Below are 24,118 nucleotides of genomic sequence, written 5' to 3'. Positions count from 1 at the left end.
TTAATGATTCCAGGTTCTCTCCCTCCATGGGTGAAGAGGAGAGAAAATAGGAGAGTGAGGACCAACATTTCACTGTGTCTTTCAGAAGCAGACCTAGAAATTCATTCCACTGTTTTCATTCCTCTTCAGGAAATGAATTTAAAAAAAAAATATATATATATATACACACACACATATATATTTGATAGTTGAAGGACTGATAGGAAAACAAGTCAGGTATTTGCTGTATAATTATTTCATGGTATTTAAACATTATGTATTTTTTCTCCACAACAGTTATGAAGAAATCCGCTTTACCTTTAGTATGTAAAATTAAAATTATTCACAGCTTTTCTGAGTTTTCATAACACTTTTAAATAAATTAATAAATCTAGGCTCTTTAATTATCGAATTAAAGTCTGAATAAAAATTTTCTGGGGAAGCAAAAACAAGTCGTGTTTAAACGCCAGGATAGGAAAGTTGGTAATAGAAAAAATAACATTCAGTAATGACCAAAAGTAATTGACTATGTCAATTCTCAAACTTGACATTGTCTTCAGTATTCAAGTCTTGGTTTTAGGGAATGTGCATAGCCCATTGCAAATTACAAAACATTGAAAGTTGAAACTGGTAGTGACAGAATATTGGTGACAGCGTTTATACTGTACTAACAACTGTATACAGCCTGACATGGAGCAGATGGTCTGAGTTTTGAGAATATTAATCTTGTGTCAGATAAGTGAAATTTTTGCTACAGTAACTATATTTTCAACCAATTTTTTTTAATGAATCCTATCAGTACAACTATCATAGGTGCTTCATGTGTTTCATTTTAGGGGAAATTGATAGTAGGATCACCATATTAACTTTGCATTTTAATTCCATGTTACTGGTGTCCCATGGGTCCCAGATTGAACACCAGGGGTGCTGGGCCCAGGATTGAGGCAAGTCTGAGTCTGTCTGGAGGCTGGAGATATAGCATGCCATGGTTCTATTTTCACAAACAGCAGATGAATCCCATGGGGAGGAAGTCATGGTAAGGAGAAGGGCTGTAGAGCTATAGGGCAGCCTTCAAAAATCCCACAAGTGACTTGATTCAGTGTCGAGGAAAGCCACTTTCAGTGAACCAGATCTGAGGGATAAGGAACAAAATGGTGGGCACTGCAAGAACAAGTTCTTGGAACACCTACGGCAAATATGTGTGGAGGAGGGAGTCCCCAAACTATGGGAAGACCTTGAGGGGTTTGATTCCTAGAGACACTGTGGAGATATACTTTTTTGTATCCATCATGGTTACTCTGGTCTTACTCTCACTGTTGTCACCCAGAAAACACAGATTACTTTTATATCCCTTTAGAAAGAATAGAAAAGTAGTTAACAGATGGCATACAAAAAAAGACACAGGGCTTCCCTGGTGGCGCAGTGGTTGAGAGTCCACCTGCCGATGCAGGGGACACGGGTTCATGCCCCGGTCTGGGAAGATCCCACGTGCCATGGAGCGGCTGGGCCCGTGAGCCATGGCTGCTGAGCCTGTGTGTCCAGAGCCTGTGCTCCGCAACGGGAGAGGCCACAATGGTGAGAGGCCCGCATACAGCAAAAAAAAAAAAAAAAAAAAAAGACACAAACATGTAGGCTTCTTGTCCCTGCCTTTAAAACAATAAACACTAGGATCATTTGGGAAAAAAATAACAGTTACTAGGAAATCAATTAGCCAAGGTGAAAAAAAAAAAAAATCCCTAAATAGCATTTAATCTTCCAAGTAAGAATTCTTCATTCTTGGGTCAGACTGATCAATGAGGTGGGCATTTAGACTGATTGATTAGATTCATCCATTTGTGGTGCCGCTGAACATCAGACATACATGATGGACATGTTTGGTGTTACCCTCCTTTCTTCGTACTGCATAGCTAGTCATCTTTCTAGCATTTGTTATCTGATTTGGAAAATATTTTAGAACAACCCAATATCAACTTCAAGATAAAAGTTTCTACACACTTCACAGCTCCTTCCTATTACATGAATGTGTAAATTGAATTCCCTCTCGATGAAAAAAACAAAGGTTGGCTTCCCAAAAATGTTTTCATTGGCTTTAGGGAACTAACATGCACCAGTCTGGGTGACTAATACTTCCTGGAAAATAAAGATAGATCAACACATAATTAAGTTCTGGCTCAACTATAATTGTTGTCTTGGAAACGGTTTTGGGGATAAATATGGTTGTGCTAATGAAACTTTTCATGATTTCCAACGATCCGGTTTATTAATTAGGCCAGACCATCTTACTACCTTAATGCTACCCATTTTGGAATATTCAAAGGGTTAAAACAAAAAAAAAGTTCCTAAGAGGACATCGAAAAGAAGGGAAGGGGGATAAATCTTAAATTCGTTATTTACCAGCTCTCATAAGGATTCTAGTTAAAGGAGTAGGTTAAACGTGCTTTTGGCACTTTTGTGGGTTTCAAACATCCTTCCTACCTCATTAAGCAGAAAGCAGTATACACAGCATTTTGAACTAATAATTCCTAGCGTTAATTCTCTGAACTCCCTCTTCGGAGGATTTAAAATTGGACGAACGCAAGAGAAACAAGCGAAACCAAAATCCTAACTAGCCAGGGTTTTCTAGTTCTAGCTTTCAGTAAAGAGGAGTTTTGTAGGAAGTTCTGCTCAAAGCGTAGCCCGAAGGGCAGCCTGCCGGCTCTGGAGGGTTTAGTGGAGGCCGAGCGTGAACCCTGGGGGCGAGAGCGCATCCTGGTCTGAGATCACACCCACTCGGGGTGTGCGTGAGTGAGTGCGCGGTGCCCGCGCGCGTGTGTACGTGTGGGGAGGTGTGTGCCAAAGGGGTGGGGTGAGGGGCGGTGAGGAGGGCGCTAGGTGAAGCGCGAGGAGCGGGAGCGGGAGGTCGCGTGCTCCGGCCTCTCCCCCAGAGGCCGCGGCGGCTGGCTCGCGCTCCGGCTGCCCCTCCTGGTGCGCGCCGCGGCGGCGCCACAGGCCCCTCGACCCTTTGACCACCGCCCTCCGGCCGCCCGGCCCCCAGCGGGGACCGGCGATGGCGCGGGACTGACGGCCTCCTCCCTCCGGACCCTTCTGTCCCTCCAGGGGCTCCCGGGGGCCGCGGCGCCGCCCCGACCTGCATGTGGGGCGGGCGCGCCGGCGGCCAGAGCGAGCGGCCCTCGGCGCCCCCGAGGCGGTGCCCGGCCGCGCGGGAGAACCAGGAGGACGAGGAGGAGGAGCAGCGGGCCGGGCCGGGCTCCCCGCGCGCCGCCGCCCGGGAGCACGGGCTCCCCTGAGGGAGCTCGGGGCGTCCCAGCCCCGGAGGAGGGACCCGGAAGCAGAAGCGGAGCCGCGAGTCGAGCCGAGCCGCTGCCCCCGCTGCCCGCCGGCGCCGGGTGGGGGTCCCGGCGGCTGGATGGGCGGCGGCGGCTTCGGCCGCGGGCGGCTATGGGCGAGGAGCAGAGCACGGTGAGCGACAGCGGCGGGCCCCTGGAGGCGCGTACCCCCCCTGGCGGCGCCACGGGCCACCCCGAGCCCCCGAGGCCGCCGGGGGACAGCACCGGGGCGCCCGGGCCGCGCGCCTCCTCCGCCGAGCCGAGCGGCGACAGCTGCGGAAGCGACTCGGGCTGCGCGGACACGAGCGTCCCGGAGCCCGCGAGAAGCCGGGGGGCCCCGAGCTGGAAGAAGAACCAGGCACCGGCGCAGCCCGCAGGACTGGCCTACACCGGGCCCCTCAACCCCCGGGCTTTGCAACAGCAGCTGGCAAAGGAGGAGGAGGAAGCGAGGGACCGAAGCGAGAGAGGGGATGAACAGCAGGAGGCGCCCCCCGGCGAGCAGCCGGAGCCCCGGACCCGCGTCGGGGCCCCAGACGGACTGGTCCTGGACGTGCTGGGCCAGCGGCGCCCGCCCCCCGCCAAGAGACAAGTCTTCTGCTCCGTGTTCTGCGTGGAGAACGACCTGCCCGAGGTCCCCTCGGCGGAGCGGCTCTCGCTGCCCGCGTCGCCACCCCGGGCTCCGCCGGTGACCAACCCTCCCAGCACCCCCTCCTCCTTCCCCAGCCCCCGGCTGTCGCTCCCAGCGGACACCCTGTCCCCCGACGGCGGCAGCATCGAGCTGGAGTTCTACCTGGCGCCCGAGCCGTTCTCCGTGCCCAGCCTGCTGGGAGCTCCACCCTACTCTGGCCTGGGTGGGGTCGGGGATCCCTATGCGCCCCTCATGGTGCTGATGTGCCGGGTGTGCCTGGAAGACAAGCCCATCAAGCCCTTGCCCTGCTGCAAGAAGGCCGTGTGCGAGGAGTGCCTCAAAGTCTACCTGAGCTCCCAGGTAACCTCAGCCCCTCTGTCCCTCCCCTGTCCCCCATTCAGCATTCCAAATCACTGGCCAGGAAGTCCAGCTCGCCAGCTCCCTGCTCACAGGAAGAGGTGATGAACACCCTTATGGAGGACCTCTGTCAGTTTCTTACATCTCGGTTGTTGGTTTAAGTGTGTTTGTCTTCGCTGGTTAACTTGACTGGAATTTAGCTCTGCTTGAGCTTCGATCTTTGATTGGCAACCATAGAAGGAACAGGGTACAAGTGAATTGCCTTCTGCTATTTCTTTTATTAGATTGCAGGCAAGGAGCTTGCTCAAAGAGGAGGGCAATGAGAGTGCCTCAGAGGCCTGGTATCCCAGAAACTAACAAATAGTGGGCATAAAATAAATATGTATTGAGTTGGTGGAGAGAGGAGTTGCAATGAATGATACCGAATTTGAAATTTTGCTCCATTTAGATAATCCAGAAAAAGTGTTACTAATTTATTTATTCTCCTTGGCCCTGGTCCGCTTTTCAGTTTCCTTTTTCTCAGTTAAGTTGAAGTACTTTTTCTCACTGAAGTTTTATGCCAGCAGAGTGCTTTATTTCTCTGAGAGGGAACAAAACAGAAAGAGCAAAACAAAGCAAAGCAAGGCTAAGAGGCTTAACAAAACAAGTGCTGGTGAAACTTTCCTCCTCAGCTCCTTATTTGAAAACTTGTTTTTTTTCTTGGAAAGTTTAAGAGTGCAGTAGACCGGCTTTCCTTCCCTGGTGGTGAATGCGTCCTTCCCGCAGTTTTCAGTCTGTTATGTTTCTGCCAGTGTTTTGCACAATCCGGAATGCCCTTTGATCCCATGTCTGATTGTCCGACGCCTATTCATCTTTCAAAACTCTGGCTGTTCAGGTGCCAACTTTTCCGTGAAGCCTTACCTCACCCCCCAGGCCAAGTATTTCAAAATACTTCTGCATGTCTTGCATGCACTGAGGTTGTTCCATATGTGTCTGTTTGTCCGGCTAGACTGTATGGACAGGGTTTTATAGCCCCTGTGTCTGGTAGTTTCATGTTGGTATCCTTTCCCATAATAGTGTTGAATAACATTGGCTGAAGCGAACTGAAGAGGATTTCACACGGTGCAGTTGCTCTGTGTATTGTGGCTAATCCATGCTTGTGTCTAGACTGAAAGTGTGTAACGTGCCCAACGGCAAACGCAAAGGGGAATTTAGACAGAATGGAATGTTACACAAACAGTGACTTGGCCAAGATGGCTGAGATTATCCAAACGCCTGTGAGAGACTATGATGTCTCTTTCATGCGTTATTGGCAGACAGATGCTTGAAAAAGGAGGAAAGCCTGCTGCCCATCGTGTCAGTTTCTATGACATCACTGTCAAACAGCCCAACAGATATTGGTGCCATCCATGTGCAAAGCCCTGTGGTGGGATTCAGACATTCCCAAGGTATGGGCCCTGCTCCAAGGAAGTCCCCTTGTGTGTATACAAGATGTGTACACAAATACAAGGTAGCATATAATAAGATGTAAGCGGAGTAACAATATCATGTAGCACTTACTCTTAAGGGCTGGATACAGATGCAGTGGGTTTAGAAGTTCAAGGGAGGTGGTCATTATAGGTTGGGGTACTCTGCAGTTTGATTCCTTTAAGGTGGGCCCTTTCCCCAAAGCAAAATTTTTTTTGCCACCATAAGTTAGTTTTAGGAAGTCAGTGTTTTGATCTCCAGTGGAGAAAGAGAAGGAATGGGGGTGGGGAGTGGAGGGTGGCAAGGTGAGTGAAGAATCATTGCCATGCACAACTGGGAAAAGCTCCTCTGAAGTAATGTAGTATCTGAAGGTTGTCGGCAGTATTTAGGATTGTATGTATGTTCCTGACCTTCTTCTGAAGTATTTGGCAGAACTTTCAATAAAGAAAAAATACACTTTATTTGAAATAATAAAAAACAAAAAGATGAATCATGCAGGCCAGGCATGCTTCCACTTCAGGGCTTTGTGTGTGTTGTTCCTTGAGCCTGGACTATCCCCCTGGAGTCGCCCCCACCCCCCATTCCCTTGCTTACTCCTTCCCCTTCTCCTTCTCAGGTCTGTATGCAGATGTCACCTGTGTGACCTTCACTGACCACCTGTTTGGTGGTCACCCAAAGTTGAGCCTCACCCCCCACTCTAGATCTCCTTTCCAGCTATTTATTTTCTCCATAGTGATAAAAATACTCTGCCTTGTACTTATGCAGTTGATTTCCATGAAGACAGGAGTTTTCACATGATTTGTTCCCTACTGTGGCATTAGCACCTAGAATGTTGTCTGACACATAACAGATGCTCAACTAATTAGTTATTGAGTTTATGAAGAGCTGAGCAACAAAGAGAGGATGAAACTGCCCCCAGAAACTACGGCTAGAAGGAGGTGATCTGCTTGAGCACTGAATTCTACTCTGAGATTCTCGATGTTTAAGACAAAAGACAAAGACTTAAAGTAGACAAAAATAATAGGTTTGCTAAGTTTGTTATTAAACTTAGAATTAAAGAGTTTTTAAACAAACTTTCAGCTTATACAAAAATGGCATTTCTTTCACTTGGATAAAACTAGGCCTGTGGTTATAATTCTGATCTGTGTTAATGATTAGGTCCCTTCTACTTAGAGTCTGTGTTTCCACATCACTTAACCTCTCTGTGTCTTAATTTCCTCATCAATGAAATGGGATTGCAGACCATGGTCTGTAATGACACACCAATTCTAAAGCAAAACAAAATCAAACTGCAGAGTTGTTTTGTTGCATTACTGAACCAGGTCAAAGGGCATGGAGAGTGCCCTGTTTCTCATTTTATGAGGCATTTTGGTTTTGACAGAAGTAAATCTGTCAAGCTTGAACGTGCAAGACTCTTTTAAGACCTTTTAAAGTAAAATGATATATTTGAAATAAAAAGTTATTAGTGACTTTTTTCATCATCTTTTGGATCTGTGCCAAATAGAGTATTATTTAACATCATTTAAGAAAACAAAGCAGAGTCCCTGTTAAGCATTTTATGCAGACATTAAAAATGCATACTAAATGTGAGTTGGAATATTGCCTGGTTAAATTAATATTCTTCTAAAAGGAGATGCTGAGTTCTTTCAAAGAAGGTACAAAGTTGGAAGACAGGAATGCAGGTTTTTAGATCATAAATCTTATTTCCATTAGTGCCGTGGACTGAATATGTGGCAAAGGCTGATAGATAGGTGTCTTCACTATTTCAGTGCAGACATAGCAGGGTGGTGACTTAAATACCTCCATACTGTGTTCTAAAAATAATAGTTTTAGTTTTTCAAAACATAATTCTTCTTCAGTTATCACTGTGACTGGGCCTGTTGGAGAATCCTTCTTAGTGGAATGGCTTTACTGGCTGATAGGTACCATCCAGTTTCCAGTTGCCATGGTGAAGGACTGAACTGATACATTATAATCTTTGGCACTTACATAGGGGAGTTACTTAAAGGCTGTAGAGTACCATGACAGAGATAGTGGGAGTTTAATTGGTTTGTGTTGCCTGGGTACATAAATCTTTGGTACATAAATTTTAGAAGTACGTTTCCTAGTAAGCTGTGTGTGCACGTATGATCATGGCTTAGAGCACACAGTCCCAGGGATGTCTGCAGTCTCCTGCAGGTCGCAGGGCCATTCTGAGTACTGACCTCAGCTGGTTTGGCCTTTACCACGTTTTCTAGGAGGAAAGATTGTTGCTTTCCTTGTTTCATAGAATGATATTGTGCTCATTTCAAAAAATCCTCCACAGGTATCTTTCTTTTATGATTTTGCTTTGAGACCGTAAAATCTGTTATGATGTGAAATATTAATATTTAGTACTTTACGTAAAGAAGAGAATTGGGCATCCTAAGGGCTTTCTAAAGGTAAGAGCTGTTGCAGCTTTCATCACTCTGCTTCAAAGTGCTCGCGATTGGCAGATGCATGACTTGGAATGTATACACCTGTCAAATGAGTATTAATAGAGACAAGCAACACATTTCTTCTGCAGTTTGTGAACAAAACAGCTGCTAGATGGTAATGTCCTGGAATGACTGTCTACCATAGTCACCCTCGAATCAGTGACCTAGGGATGAAAGCTTCTGTATCCTACTATTAAACTGAGTCATCCAGACTTTTATGGGTAAAAGTGTAACCTACTTTTTCCCTTTAAACCTTAAAACAACCTGGGTAGTTTTAGAATCTGTCCTGTTCAATATGGAGTTTGCATGCAGCCGTCTTCACACAGGTGATTTACAGATCCTATCATGCCAGGTGTGATTTTGGTAGTCTTAAAAATGTGAAGAATAAAAGAGACTGAACTCTGTTAAATCACTCTGAGAATTTGAAAAGTGAGAATTCAGGCATATGTAAGCTTATTTTTGTGTGTACAGAATGAGTGTGTGTGTGTGTGTGTGTGTGTATGTGTGTGTGTGTGTGTGTATGTGTATTGGGGGGCTGTGGTAACATTTGCTTTCATACCTTCCTGACTCATGCACTTACTTATTTTCCTCTTCTGACTCTTTAATGATATCTCTTTTAATAATTTCTTCATTTCTCTTTAATAATTTCTTTTTTCTCTTACTTTTCAAAATTTGATTTTAAGTAGCACTTGATTTCTGCAGAGGAATCAATCCCCTATCAAGGGCTTATCTCTGGGCCAGCAGGACCTGGTCCAGGCACTGCCTGGGTGTCTTCCTTCCCGTCGCTTCCAGCATCTGGAGATGACGACGCCACGTGGAGAAACCCTGCATTGTGCTCCATTGCCTACAAGATCTCAAATAACATGACTAGTACTACTTACCTCATGCGTCAATTGAAACCTTTACAGTGGTGATTTTTTCTTTTTTCTCCTAGAGTAGATAGAGCTCAGCTTTTACACTTGAAGGCTCTTCCTTACTGCTCATATGAGAGACGGCAAAAGGAGAACGTTAGGACTTCAGCTCCCAGCTTTTCATTAAGAGTTTGTGATGGGGATGTAGACAGATACTTGAGTCATAATTTCTTATAATTAACTTTTTCATTTGTTAATGTACCATTTACACATTTAACAAACATTTATTGAGTATCTGTGTGGCAAGGACCATGAGATAATCTATAAATGTATTAAATGCCCCCAAGGAGCCATCTTAGAGACTAGTTGGCAGTGTTTTTTCCAAGCTTTGTCTTCCAAGCATAAATAAGCTTTCCTTTAAGTTCTCAGACGGCTGTGGGTCTCCCCTCTTCTGCTTCCTTTCTGGGAGGATTTTCTTAAGCCGATTCTGGAATACCAGTTAACCTTTTAGTAAGCATATTCCTCCTATTATGTTTATTTCAAAGTAATAAATCCACTCATTACTTTTTTCTTAATAAACATATTTCTCAGAGTTCTTTGTAATTGTGATAAATAGAATATTAGTTAATACTTTGCTTCTTTCAAAATATTTATTACCTTTGCTTAAAAGAAAACATAATTTTGCTGTTTGTTTTGGATCATTCATGACAATGTGGCAAATCTTTAAAGTTATGATACTTTCAAAGAATTGATTTTTTTTGTTTAAATTCAGTGTCAGAAGGGTTTTATGTGATAAACGAAATGAACCTTCCCAAATCAAGTTCTGTCTTAAAACAAAAATTCAGTGTCTGCAGGACAATAAATTCCTAGAATAATATTCTCTTTCAATGTTATCAGAACTATTTGCCCTATCAATTTTGGGTAATTACACTTGAGTTTCCACAAATAATAACAATCATTAATTGAACATCTATATTCCAAGCATTTTTACACGTTTCATTATTTAATTTTAATTCCCTTACATATTAAATACTTATTACATATGAAACGCTGTTGGAGGTGTTGGGGATACAGAGAACAGTAACAGATAAAGCCCCTTACTTCATGGAGTTTATATACTAGGCTGGGGAGAGGTTGATAATAAAATAAGTAAATTATTTAGTATATTAGGAGATAATAAGGGCTATAGAGAAAGAAAAACAAGGGACGGGTGATAAGAAATATTGGGGAGGAGGTTTTTCTTTATATATTTATAGTGTTTTTAGGAGTTGTCAGGGAGGGTTTATTTTACAAGGTGACTTTTGAGCAGAGATCTTTCTGACGGCCGTGAGAGAGCAAACCATGAGGATATCTAAGGGAAGAGCAAGTATAAAGTTCCAGAGACAGGAGCATACTTGGGGGGGTTCCAGGAATGGCAAAAAGATCCATGCGGCTGAAGCATAGGGAATGAGGTGGTGAGCGATAAGAAGAAACCAGCAGGAAGAGTGGGAAAAGCTGATCGGAAAGGGCTTTAAGGCCATAGAGAATTTGCGTTTCCTCTGAATGAGATCGGAAGCTGTAAGATGATTTTAAGCGAATCAGATACGACTTTACCTTTATAAGAAAGTACTCTGGCTCTCTGTGGAGAATATACTATGGGAGTCAAGAATGGAAGTAAAAAGACCAGTTAGAAGACGATGGCAGTAAGCCAGAGGGGAGGTGTGACAGTTCAGACTAGGGTGATAGAGGTGAATATGGTTTGCACTGGTGGAATTTTGAATATATTGTGACAATAGAGCTGACAGAACGTGCTGATGATGGGGTGTGGGATGAGAGAAAAAAGAGTCTAGGATGACTCAGGTTTTGAGCCCAAGCAATTAGAAGAATGGGTTTGTCATTTAATAAGGTGAAGAATACTGTAGGAGGACTAGTTTTAAGGAGAATCAGGAGTTCATGCTAAGTTTGAAAAGTATTTAGACATTCATAAAAGGATGTTGAATAGGCAGTTGGTGTGTGGCATTCAGCAGAGCGATCTTAACAGAAGATGTAAATTTGAATATTTTTGACATATAGGTGATATTTAAAGCCATGAGACCAGATGAGGTCACCTGGGGCATGATAGTTGATAGGGAAGGATTGAGGACTGAGTCTGGGCCTACCAGTGTTTGCTGATATATAAAGTCTGGGATGTATGAAAGAACCAGCAAAAAGTCTGAAAGGGAGAGGGCCAGATAGGCAAGAAGAAAACCAAGGCAGAGTAGTTACCCAAAGGCCAAACAAAGGTGATGTTTTAAAAAGGAAAGAGTAATCATTTTTGTCTAATGCTTCCGATAGTTTCAGCAGGATAAAGATTAAAATTGACCACTGGATTTCCCAACAAGGAGATTATTTGTAAGTGTGAACAGTGTTGTTTTCATTGGCACTGGTGGGGTTGGCTTTCTGATTAGAATGGGTTCAAGAAAACAGGAACAGCTCAATTTCTGTACTGTAGGTAGCAGAATGTTATGTGAGGAAACTCAAGGTTAGAGAGATTAAATAACTCGCCCTAAATCACACAGCTAGGAAATGGCAAAGGTGGGATTTCAATTCAGGTCCATTTGGCTCTAAAACCCAAGGTCTTTTTACAGTCTTTGCATTTATTATCTTATTTATAGGTTAAATATATATTTATTTCATTTTTCTTTTAAGTTTATATCCATATTGTACAGAATCACAAGTCTTCCAGTCCAAGAAGAAACTTAATTATATGTTTTGAGGAAGTGGAAGTCTCTTGCCCAAATTTAGATCCAGAGGAAGATTTCTACCACAGTCAGCCTCATCGTCGTGTATGAAAATCAAGAGGAGTGTAGAGGAGCTATGATTTGACTTACTATTAAGTTTTAATGGCAGCACACTCTCCCGTTTTCTTCCTGATTCTCTTGGCCATTCCTTTTGTTTCCGTTTGAGCTTTTTCTTATGTTACCATCTCTTAATGTTGGTGTCTACATGGTCCTATATTAAACCCTCTCTCTCCTCTCCTCACACTGTGTACTAGTAGTGGGGTCATGTCGTCCACTCCCATGGTTTTAGGTAACACCTATATGCTCTTGACTTCCAAATCTTTGTATCTAGCCCGGATGACTCTTCTCACCTGCAGTACCAGGTAGCTGTTTGTCTCCTCGACATTGCCACGTGCATGTACTACCCACAGCCACCTTAAACCTCTCAGGATGAAATCTCCCTTTCCTCCTCTTCCTTCCCACACCCCTAAAGCTTTGCCCTTCCTTTGGGCTTCCGTGTTTCCATCAGTTATACCCAGGCCAGAAACTTGGGCATCGTCCCTGAATTCTTCCTCTCCCTCACCCCCCAGATCTAATTAATCACCAAGTTCTTTCAGTTCTGCCTCCTGAAATTATTTTTATATTTTCTCTACTCTACTTTTCTTCATTTCTACTGGCATTTGCTGAGGCCTCCACCATTTCTCTCCTGGATTCCAGCCACAGCTTCCTGCTTGGTCCTAGTGCTCCAATCTTGACCATTTCCAGTCTGTCCTTCACACTACAGTCAGCATTGTCTTATAAAATGCACGACTGGTCTTAGCATTCCCCTTCTTTGCCTTTTAGTCTGCCTGTTGCTTGTAGAATAGAATCTAAACATGATTTACATGTGCCTGAGTGATCTAACTCCTGTTTACCACTCTTAACTTTGTTTCTCATCAAGTGTCCCCCTAAGCTTTTAGCCATATTAAACTTCTTTTTGTTCCTTGAGCACTCTATGACTCTCTTAATTATGATCCTTTAGTTTAGTGACATTAGGTTCTATCTTGGGGGGGGTCTACTTTTTTTCCCCACACTCCCCCAACTCTGTTTGCCTCTTTCACACTGATTCATTCTTCTCGTCTTAGCTTAGACATTTCTTCCTTTGAGAATTCTTCTTGACCCCCTATATCTGGATTAAGCATCCTTTCTATATTCTGTGACAACTCTATGACTCACTATAAGATTCTGCTCATTTCACTATATTTAAATCACCTGTTTCCTGCTCTATGCTCCCATTAGACTGTAAAGCATGATGCATGCAGAAACCTTATTCATTTTTTTTGATTGATTTCTTAGCTCTTGGCATACTGTACACATGAAATGAGTATTTGTGTAGTGGACTTACGTAGTTAGTCTATAAATAATTAATAAATCAGATGCTAGTTGTCAGTATACAGAGTATGAGAATAGATAGCCAAGATGGTATTTAAAATGAAAATCTCAACATTTCATTATCTTGCTTAAACACCTACAAGACCTTCCCATTGCTGTACAAAAAGATTCCAGTTCATAACACTGATAAGGTTTGACCTCTGCTCTCTTCAGTCTCTTCTCTGTCCCTCCAGCTCTATATCAGGCGTGTATCAGGCGTGTAGCCTTCTCTCCGTTAATTTTCCTCTTCTTTCAGATGTCAGCCATCCTTGAGTCTCCAGACTGAATCATTCCTGCCGTTTATGCTTTTAGAGTCCTTTTTACTCTGCAGCCATTGTATCTTTATCCCCTTTTGTAATTATATGTTTATGTGATTATTTGATGTTTGATTAATTATCTCCCCTTCCCCACTATTATTTGAGCTGCTTTTATAACTAGCATTTAGCATGAAGCCCAGAATGGAATAGGTGCTCAATAAGTATTTGTTAAAAGACTGAGTGAATGATGGATAGTAAATTATAGTAAGTTTAGATTGGTAGGAAAAATAAGGTAGGATTTTGAACCTGAATTTTTGATATCTTATTTCACAGTAGATTTAAATTTTTAATGCAACAGAATGCTATGGCCTGAGTCTTTATCCTGGCATCCCACCTATCACTGAAATGCTTCTTTAATTATAAAACCTATTCTGGTTACTATGTCTTCTGCTTAACAAATTACTCTGGAACCTGGGAACTTAAGACAACCATTTTTTTTTTTTTTTTTTTTTGATCATGGCATGTGGGTCAGGAATTTGGGAAGGGCTCAGCTGGTCAGTTCACACTTGGGGCTTCTCATGCAGTTGTAGTCAGATGTCAGCTTGCTCACTTAGCTGTCAGCTGATGCTGGCTGGCCTTTGTCAGGATACTCAGCTGCAGCTGTGTACAGAAGTGCCTACATGTGGCCTTGACAGCAAGATAGTCTCAGGGAAGTAGGCTTCTTACATGGAGGCTGGCTTCCTCTGGGGCAAGAGTCTCAAGTAAGCCAAGTGGAAGCTGCATGATCTTTTCTCTCTTAACTTTGGAAGTCACTCAGCATCACCTGGGCAAAGCAGTCATAGGCTGCCTAGATTCAAGGGGAAGAGACTTAGACCTCAACTTTTTTTGTGAACATGTAAAAGAATTTGGGGCCATATTTTTAATCCACCACACTACTTCAGACAAAAATCAGGAATGTTGTGAATTTAGGTAGTAAAGGTTTTGAGCCTGAATTTTAATTTGTTTTTTTTTTAAAATTTCATGTCTTTTCAATCATTTAATTATATATTTCCTATTCATATCATTATATTGATTTTATACTTTGGTGTTGTGGGGTTTTTTTTATGCTTTATCGTTGAATAATTTAACAATAAAGCTTCATTTAGTTTTAAGTAAAGCTTACATAAAAGTTGTTTCCTTTTAAAATTAAATATTTTAGATAATTCCATTGTAACTGAAATATCTTGAGATCAGGGTCAGCTTCTTATTATTAACACCACTTAAAATTATTCTACATAATGTAATTTCCATTATATCAAAACTTTAGCTTCATTAGAGGTTAAAATATTATTTGAAAAGATTGAATACCTTGCTGAATAAAGAGAGTTGATGTAACAGATAGTTTTTGTAGTCCAGGGATATTCTATACAGAAATTATATTATATTTAATGATACCTAAGAATTAACCACCCTAGTTAACCTTTGTTAAATTGACCCACTGTTGGTTTTTTATTGTTTATGATATTCCAATTTGGCTGATTTTGTCATTTGATTAGCGTCCTCTCAAATAGGTAAGCCTTGCGTTTCCAGAACCAAATGTGTTGTGCTCAGAAATCTCTTCCTGGTTGAGGATATGTGCACCCTGAAACAAAGGAGGTGTATTGCTTTTATGATGGGCCTTTTTCTTTTCCCCCAGCTGAGGTAACTAAATTCTGTGCTTATGCATTCATGTGAATGACTGATCCCATTTTAAATCTTCCTAAGCTGTTTGCCTCAATGATATTCTCTACTGTAAGATTCAGAGGCTAATTATAGGCTACCTAGCAAATTACTTCCCTTTTTGTGGTGTTGATTCTTGCCTTATTTCCTCACTTGATTATTGGACATATTCAGTGTTCCTGAATCTCCGAGATGTAAGAGGCAAGTTAGATCACCGCAGCTTTTTCCTCTGGTTGCTTAACAATTTAAAACAGCAGGTAAAATAAAACAATTGGTCATAGTGTTTCACTAGTGTTTTGTTTCCTTTGATAATGCCATTTTTCTTAATGTTTACAGTTTAGTTTATTATTAGTTTAAGTCTAAGTAGAGCTGTTGGGTCAAATCAGAAATGACTTTGATATGGCTAGATCTTAGTGTACCATGTTTGTATGAGCATATGACCTTGGTAGGGAAAGTGAGTTTCTTTCATTAGTTCCATAGAGAGTAGGGGGGGTTTTATTCTTCTGCTAGAGATGCCCTTGGTGGGAAATGATAGGTGCAATCCCAAGAGTTCTAATTTAATCCTGCTTTTAACTAGTCTTACTATTAACTTTAGTGTTTTTTTTCTTATATTACCATTTCTCCTCCTCAAGATTGTTTGTTTGTGAAAGAAACATTTTGAAAATAATAGGCTCCTAAAAATAAAAGAAATATTCTGTGTGTTCAGTGTGCTGGTGCTTTATGTTAAAACTCTGTGTGTGTGTGTGTGTGTGAATGTCTCAAGTTTATTTGTGTGTTACAAGAAGATTATTTGCTGATCTTGATTTGTAAAAATCTAAGTATAGTCATTCAGGTAAATTCATGTATTTCAGGTTTAGTTCGAATCAACCTAAAATAGATGTTCCTTGAGCTTACCTTTCTTCTGTTGTTAGTTTTTAATGTGTCACTTTGTGAGTCACTGAGGGCTTCACCCTTAGGATAAAGGGAGAGTTTAGAGGAATTCTTGAAAAGAAAATATTTGAAACAATAGTAATTCTTTTCCCAAGAGTTTGCTTTTTTTTTTTTTTAGCTTTTAGGATTTCTGAAAAATACTGTTTGTCCAGATATACTTTTCTCTTTAAAAATCACTACAAACTTACAAAATTTGGAAATAGAATTTTCAATCTTGCTTGAAAATTACCCAAATGAATTGCTTCAGAGAGTTTTGACCCACTTGTTTAAAAAATAGCACTTTATGATTAGCTGCAAGAATAGTTGATTGACATTAGGGAAGATGTACATCTACTAGCTGAATTTCATCAGCAATCTTTGAATATTTGGTAGATGAGATGTAAAAATAAGTATAATGATTTAGTAAGCCCAGGCAACAGGTTTTTTTTGTTTTGTTTTGCCTCTCTGTCTGTGTGTGGTGCTTTTTCAAGCAATATATCAAAATAAATTGAACATAGACCTTAGAGACCCAGTGTCACTAAATGCTGAACACAGATTTTTAAAAATAAGAAAGCTGGTTTTAACACATTGCTTTTACAATTATTATTCATTCTATTAGTGATGATAAGATGTTTTGTATCATTAATACAATAAGATTCAGATGTTAAAAAAATCACTGCAACTTTTGGATTCTTTTGGCTTGTTATAGTCTAGATGGATTGGACAAAACCTTGTTGATTTGCTCAGGGTGCTAATGAGGTCAAGGTAAAGCAGGAGGTCTCATCATAGGCTGGTTAAGGACGCTGATCTGGGACCATAACCCTACCCTTAACCCTGCACAGTCAGATATAAAGGGTCTGCTTCTGATCAGAAGACTGTAGCTGAGACAAGATGGAAGAATTACTATTAATCATCTCATCACCACTTCTGGAAAAACATACGATAAAAAAAGTTCTACTAGATAATTAGTGAGTTGCAGAGACCTTTATGTAGAGAAATCTTTTCAAGTGGACAAGACTTTCCTTTCTTTCACTGTAGTCACGCTGTAGAAGATCTGTTCTCTAGTACTCAGTAGGTTTAAGGGAATCAAAGGGGAGGGGGAACTAGAGCATTCTTATTCTCTTAAAAACGTTTACAGAGCACAAAATATTTGTTTAGAGCTATGCTGATCACTATGAGAAGAGACAGTGTAGTCTATGATCCATCCTCAGCGAGTTTAGAAATTCAATAGGTGAAAAGTAAGCTGTACAGCAAATATTAGGGAAAGTTTATAATTACATTGTGTGATGCTGGTTGTTGACTTAAGTGGTTCTAGGAAGAGAAAGCTGTGTTTATCGGAGTAGAAAAAGTTGGAACTTGGCTAGTATCTAAAAAGTGGTTGTTGATGTACAGGGGGAGTAGGAGAAGGGAGTTAAGGGTGGGGCGTGTCTCCAAGTGAGGTGGGGTGAGCAAGCACACATACACACTCAAAATTACATTTGTGGGGCTTCCCTGGTGGTGCAGTGGTTGAGAGTCCGCCTGCCGATGCAGGGGACACGGGTTCGTGCCCTGGTCCGGGAAGATCCCACATGCCGCAGAGCGGCTAAGCCCGTGAGCCATGGCCACTGAGCCTGCACGTCTGGAGCCTGTGCTCTGCAACGGGAGAGGCCACACGGTGAGAGGCCCGCGTACGGCAAAAAGAAAAAAAAAAAAAAATTACATTTGTGGAAATAGAGAGGGAGGGCATGCAAGTCACCATGGCTAGAGAGAGGGGCTGGGAAGGACAGTATGCAAATACAGGTAAAGAGGTGAGAGCTGAATGGTGAGCAGGAGTCTGTGGAACAGAGGCCTCAGTACAGAGCAGAGCACCACAGGCAGCTGGACAGAGCATCACTCTGCATAGCTAGACCCACGGGTGTGCTGTGTCTCGAGAACAGGGAACAGAGGGAGCCTGGTTGGAGATGGCTTATCGAGGGAGATGTGGATCAGATCACATACAGCTGTGATGCCCCTCTGTGGAATTGGTACTTTATTCCAACTGTAATAATAAGCCATTGGAAAATTTAGTAGAGCTGTCAAATGATAATTAATGCTCCGAAAAGAGCCTGGCTTCAGTGTGGAGAATAAACTGTGTTTGAGGGGTGAGGTGGCAGGAAGAGGAGCAGGGAAAAGGGTTAGGAGGCGTCTGCAGCAGTTCAGGGCAGAGATGACAGTGGTCTGCGCTAGTGTGGAAATGGTTCTGTCTCCTGTCCTATCACTTATTGGGCTTTTGGTTTTAAAAGGTGCAGGGAGTGCTTTGCATTTGGTCTAGCAGAATGTCCTGCCAGTCCTTGCAGCCTTTAATGTTCAGAGCTCCACGTTGTATAACTCTGGACTAGCTGCCATCTTTATCTTTCAAGCAGTGTATGATCAACCTGTGTTCAACTTGATTCCCTCTTGCATTTTGTCTGTCTGCAATGGGTTTGTTTGTTTGGTTTTAATTGTTTGGTTCCAGAGACACCATGTAGAAAATCACTGACCGAAAAATATGAAAACATCTTTTGAATAGGTGTCCATAGTTGTTATTTTACTGATTGTCAGAATCAATTTATCAAAGAAGTTGAGCTATTTCCTGCTACCTATGTTTTTGCAATTTGCCGTTCTTAGTCTTTCCTCATTTTATGCTCAACAGTTTGCTTATGTCATTACTTAAAACAAATAGGAACTCCCACCCTCCCCTTCTCACAGATGGCGAAGGTCTCACTGGTCCACCAGTAAATTCTGAGAGGAAGTTAGGATTATTTCATAACTCTATTCAGTTCTTGTCCTTATGGTTTTGCATTGTTTTGAATGATTGTCCTTTGCTTCCTCAATTAATTCTTATTTTATTACACTCTCTTACTCCTAATTCTTGTTTTTGTAACAGTATTCTCTTTGGGTGTCAGTTCCACTTCCTCTACCTTTAATGGGAAAGGCCCTGGGGTCATGGCTTAACTGTACAGTGGCTGTTTTATTTTGACTGTGGTTGTCCTTTTCTTTGTTTATAGTAAGGGTACACTGATAAAGTAATTACTTAAACAAAGATTTGCTTTGTTGATTTTATGCTGAGTAACTGAGTTCCCCCTCTCTCCTATATGAACCGTCATTTGTTTATTTCAGAGTCCTGAAGTGTTTCCTCTAATTACATTCTATTATTCATCATAGAACCAGTAATATTTCAGTTGGAGGTAATAAAATATCGATTTTTTAAAGTATTTATGAGAAAACCTCAAGTATTTATCTTTAAAATAGATTTGTTCCATGTGTGGGTTGTGTAAATTTTAGAAGAATATAAACCTTATGCATTTGTATCATGACAGGTTTTTCAGTTTTCTTGCCATGTAACACCGCTGGATAAAAGTGATTTAAAGACCAGTAGTGTTTACTAAATTTAAAATATTTTCAAATTAGGTAGTGTGAGCAATCAGATACCGGGTAGCATCTAGGAGTACTTTGTTTATAAAGCAATTTGAGAAAAATTTAAGTAGTTAGAAATGTTGGACTTTATAGTTTATGTTTAGAACATCCATTACGTTTGTAATACTTCATTTAAATTGTTTGCAAAGAATTTAGCTCTTTTTTTTCCCTCTGTATTAATCTTCTTGTCAAGAACAACTCATTTCAAAGTCAGTTCATTATTTTTCCTCTATAAATGTGAATGGGATTTAATTTTGTATCCCAACACTTTAACATATTTTCTTGGAAGTACCTATTTTATTTTATTTATTTTTTTAAACAATTAATTTATGTTTTTAAAATTTTTATTTATTTATTTTTGGCTGCATTGGGTCTTCGTTGCTGTGGCAGGCTTTCTCTAGTTGTGAATAATGGGGGCTACTCTTTGTTGTGGTGCGCGGGTTTCTCACTGCGGTGGCTTCTCTTGTTGTGGAGCACGGGCTCTAGGCGTGCGGGCTTGAGTAGTTGTGGCGCACGAGCTTAGTTGCTCTGCGGCATGTGGGATCTTCACGGGCCAGAGATCGAAACTGTGTCCCCTGCATTGGCAGGTGGGTTCTTAACCACTGTACCACCAGGGAGGTCCCAGAAGTATCGATCTTATTAAAAAATAAAACCTAGTTCATGAGGTGATATAAGATATTTTTTCAATGTTTATCTCACTTTATAGATACTTTGATATTTTCTATAGCAAAAAATGTGGTTGATATTTCAAAAATTCCATAGTCAAAACCCTATCCCCAACCACCAAAATATATATATATATTCCTGCATTGTGTTTTGTATAAATAACACATTTCACATAATAATTTATAACCATTGCCATCTTGTAGACTATTTATCATTAATAATCTATTTATATATGATGCTATGGTAGATTCTACCTGAAGACAAAAAATTGTTTTACCTACATACCAACTCTCTCAAGACTTTAAAAATTTCTATATGGCATGCAAACACTTGTTTACCAGGTCACCTTGGGTATACCATTGATAAATTTGTAAAGAGAAAGTGTCAAAAGTTGATGACTTTATAGTATGTGAAAGTTATTTACTCAGTTTCTGGTAAGAAGAATGAAAATGGGTTTGTATTACTCAAATGTTTTCTTTGAATAAGATTGAAGAACTGTAAAGGGAAGTCATTCATCCTTCCTTGGCTTGCAGGTTTGTTGTCTGGTGAGAAAAGGGAAGAAACAGATATAACTGTCAGAGTGGAAGGGCCACTTTAGAGAGTACTTTGTTTTAAAGGAAAAGAAAAGCTTTCTATGTATTTTCTGTTCAACATCACTTCAGCATCCCTTTTTCCAAATAGGGGTTCTTAACTTGGTAGTCATAATAGTTCATGGATTATCTTCAGAAGGGTTATAAATGCCCTGAGATCCTATGCAAAATCCATTTTCTCTTGTGATTAGGTTAATAACATTTACTGGTTTTTAGACCATTACCCAAAAAAGGTTTAGAGCTACTAACTTTGAAAGATTTTCACGTCTTGGGAGCTAAAGACAAATTCTGGTGTTCGTATTTATGATAACCAAGATATGGGCTAGATATGAATATGTGGAATATTCAGTCTATTTGGTGTACAGAGGAAGGCACAATAAGTAGAAGATTGAGGTAGTGGATGGAATATGAGCAGAACAAGTGTAAATTTAGAGACTGACTGGTGGTTTAATGGATTTATGTCCTAACCTCTCACTACTGGAAAGAACCTTAGAGGTCATCTGATTCGAGGTAGATATCTATGTATCAAAGCTACCTTCTTTTCGGTCATACACTTATGTGAACAGAGATGACCAGTAAAAAATACTAACCCTCACTTTTGTGTGTGTGTGGGGTGAACATAATTGTGACCTTTCACCCCTAGTAAACCGATTAATTAATCTCCTGCAGTGCTTTGTGGACCTATTTCAAATGTAGTGCTTCTTACTGGACCAGTAAAAAGGAAGTCTGGAGTTAGAATATTTGAGTTTCAATCTTTGCTATATTATAAGCCTATGACTATTGGAAAAGTCAATTAATGGGATGATGTATGTGAAACCTTTACACATTGTAAAATGTTTATATTATGAAGCTCATATGAGCTTGATAAATAAAGGCAGACTGGGAGAATACAAAAATAAGAGTAAGAAAAAGGAGATTGTAGTCCCATTTACATCATTTACATTAATTTTTAAAATCCTAACTAAATGCTAGCAAATAAAATCCAGCAAATGCATTTTTAAAAACCACAATTACATCATGATCAATTATCTCAGGAATGCAAAATGCTTTTATTTAACATTGAGAGATCTATTTCATATTATTTATCACATTAATAGATTGAAGGAGAGAAACCATACAATAATTTCAGTAGGTGAGGAAAATACATTCATTAAAATTAAAAGTAAGAAGTTTCCATCTAAGTGAAAAATCTCTGAGGGAGGAAAATGATACTATAAATTAGGGTTAAAGTCAATTCACATCCTGCAAATATCATTTTCTAAAATATACAAGTCATAGGGCTTCCCTGGTGTTGAGAGTCTGCCTGCCGATGCAGGGGACATGGGTTCGTGCCTGGGTCCGGGAAGATCCCACATGCCACGAAGTGGCTAGGCCTGTGAGGCATGGCCGCTGAGCCTGCGCATCCAGAGCCTGTGCTCTGCAACGGGAGAGGCCACAACAGTGAGAGGCCCGCGTACCGCAAAAAAAAATAAAAAAAAAATAAAAAAATAAAATAAAATATACAAGTCATAAAGAATTATTATCCATTGTACAGAAGAACTCTTAGAAATCAATAAGAAAAAGACTAGTTACTCATTGGAAAATGCAAAGTTTAATGACATAAAGGACCAGTAAATGTATACAAAAAAGTTCATACTCATTATTAAGATGCATTACAATTTATACTAATGAGGAAAACACAAATTAGCAACAACAAAACAAGATAACATTTTGGTCTTAAAAATGGCAAGATCAGAAAGTCTGATGCAAACCAAGTGCTGGTTAGGATATGGGGCAAAGGGACGTTTAGACACTGCTTGTCCCCAAAAACCTCTTGCACATATGTGAGAGGTATGTACAAGGTATGTATTGCAACATTATTTATAATAGTTGAAAAATTGGAAGCAAATTTCTATCATTAGGAAATGGATGAGTGAATTCTAGTATATTCATAAGTACACTATTCAACTGCACTTAAAGTTGATCAACTAAATCTCTCTATATGTATTAACATAAATATAGATACTGAAAATGCAATATTAAGTAAAAACCAACCAAATTTCAGAATTCAAGCAGTTTCAATGCAATGAAATTTTAAAAAACATATGAAGTCATGATATGTTGTTCAAAGATATGTTTTTAGTGTAGTATTAAAAAATAAACATAAGCCAGATTTATAAGAGTACATAATTCTGCAGCAGGAGAGAAGAATGGTAAGTACTTTTTATCTGTAATGTTCTATCTTTTTGTATAAAAAAATAGGAAGCAGAATGATAAAATGTTAGCATTTGTTAATAATGGGTGTTGTGAAAACATGTATGTTACATTAATATACTTTTAAAATCTGGTTGATATTTTTTATTTTTGAAGTTCATTTTAAACACTCAGGAATATGAATACTATAATTTCCAAGATTTCTTCTACCTCTAGTATTCTGTAATCATTGTCCTCTTATGGCATCCCTGGTGACAGGTAATATAGGTTTATTTTGTAAGTAAACTAGCACTTTTCTTTTATTGTGATAATTTGTTTTTTAGCATCAATATTAGAGTATAATTGCTTTACATTGTTGTGTTAGTTACTGCTGTATAACAAAGTGAATCAACTATACACATACATATATCCCCTCCCTCTTGCATCTACCTCTCACCCTCCCTATCCCACCCCTCTAGGTGGTCACAAAGCAGCCTGCTGATCTCCCTGTGCAATGAAGCTACTTCCCACTAGCTACCTAGTTTACATTTGGTAGTGTATATATGTCAGTGCTACTCTCTCACTTCATCCCAACTTACCCTTCCCCCTCCCCACGTCCTCAAGTGCATTCTCTGCGTCTGCGTCTTTATTCCTGTCCTGCCCCTAGGTTCATCAGAATCATTTTTTTCTTTATAGTCCATATATGTGTGTTAGCATAAGGTATTTGTTTTTCTCTTTCTGACTTACTTCACTCTGTATGACAGTCTCTAGGTCCATCCACCTCACTACAAATAACTCAATTTTGTTTCTCTTTATGGCTGAGTAATATTCCATTGTATATATATGCCACATCTTCTTTATCCATTCATCTGTCGATGGACACGGAGGTTGCTTCCATGTCCTGGCTATTGTAAATAGTGCTGTAATGAACATTGTGGTACATGACTCTTTTTGAATTATGGTTTTCTCGGGGTATATGCCCAGTACAGGGATTGCTGGGTCATATGGTAGTTCTGTTTTTAGTTTTTTAAGGAACCTCATACTGTTCTCCATAGTGGCTGTATCAAATTACATTCCCACCAACAGTGCAAGAGGGTTCCCTTTTCTCCACACCCTCCCCAGCATTTATTGTTTGTAGATTTTTTTTTGATGGCCATTCTGATGGTGTGAAGTGATACCTTATTGTAGTTTTGATTGGCATTTCTCTAATGATTAGTGATG

At 40.4% G+C, this 24,118-nt stretch overlaps 1 protein-coding gene across 1 annotated transcript in view; it reads left to right on the top strand.

The window, feature by feature from the left end:
- The first annotated feature begins 3,279 nt into the window (after positions 1–3,279).
- RNF217 (ring finger protein 217) overlaps positions 3,280–24,118 on the top strand; it is a 136,085-nt gene continuing 115,246 nt past the window's right edge. Inside the window, exon 1 of the mRNA XM_032651703.1 lies at positions 3,280–4,293. Within this exon, the coding sequence (XP_032507594.1) occupies positions 3,418–4,293 (876 nt within the window). The 5' untranslated portion in view covers positions 3,280–3,417. The remainder of the gene's footprint in view (positions 4,294–24,118) is intronic.

The sequence above is a fragment of the Phocoena sinus genome, chromosome 12 (assembly GCF_008692025.1).
Source record: "Phocoena sinus isolate mPhoSin1 chromosome 12, mPhoSin1.pri, whole genome shotgun sequence".
In the NCBI taxonomy this organism is placed as follows: domain Eukaryota; kingdom Metazoa; phylum Chordata; class Mammalia; order Artiodactyla; family Phocoenidae; genus Phocoena; species Phocoena sinus.
This window is presented reverse-complemented; position numbering and strand designations above follow the sequence as displayed.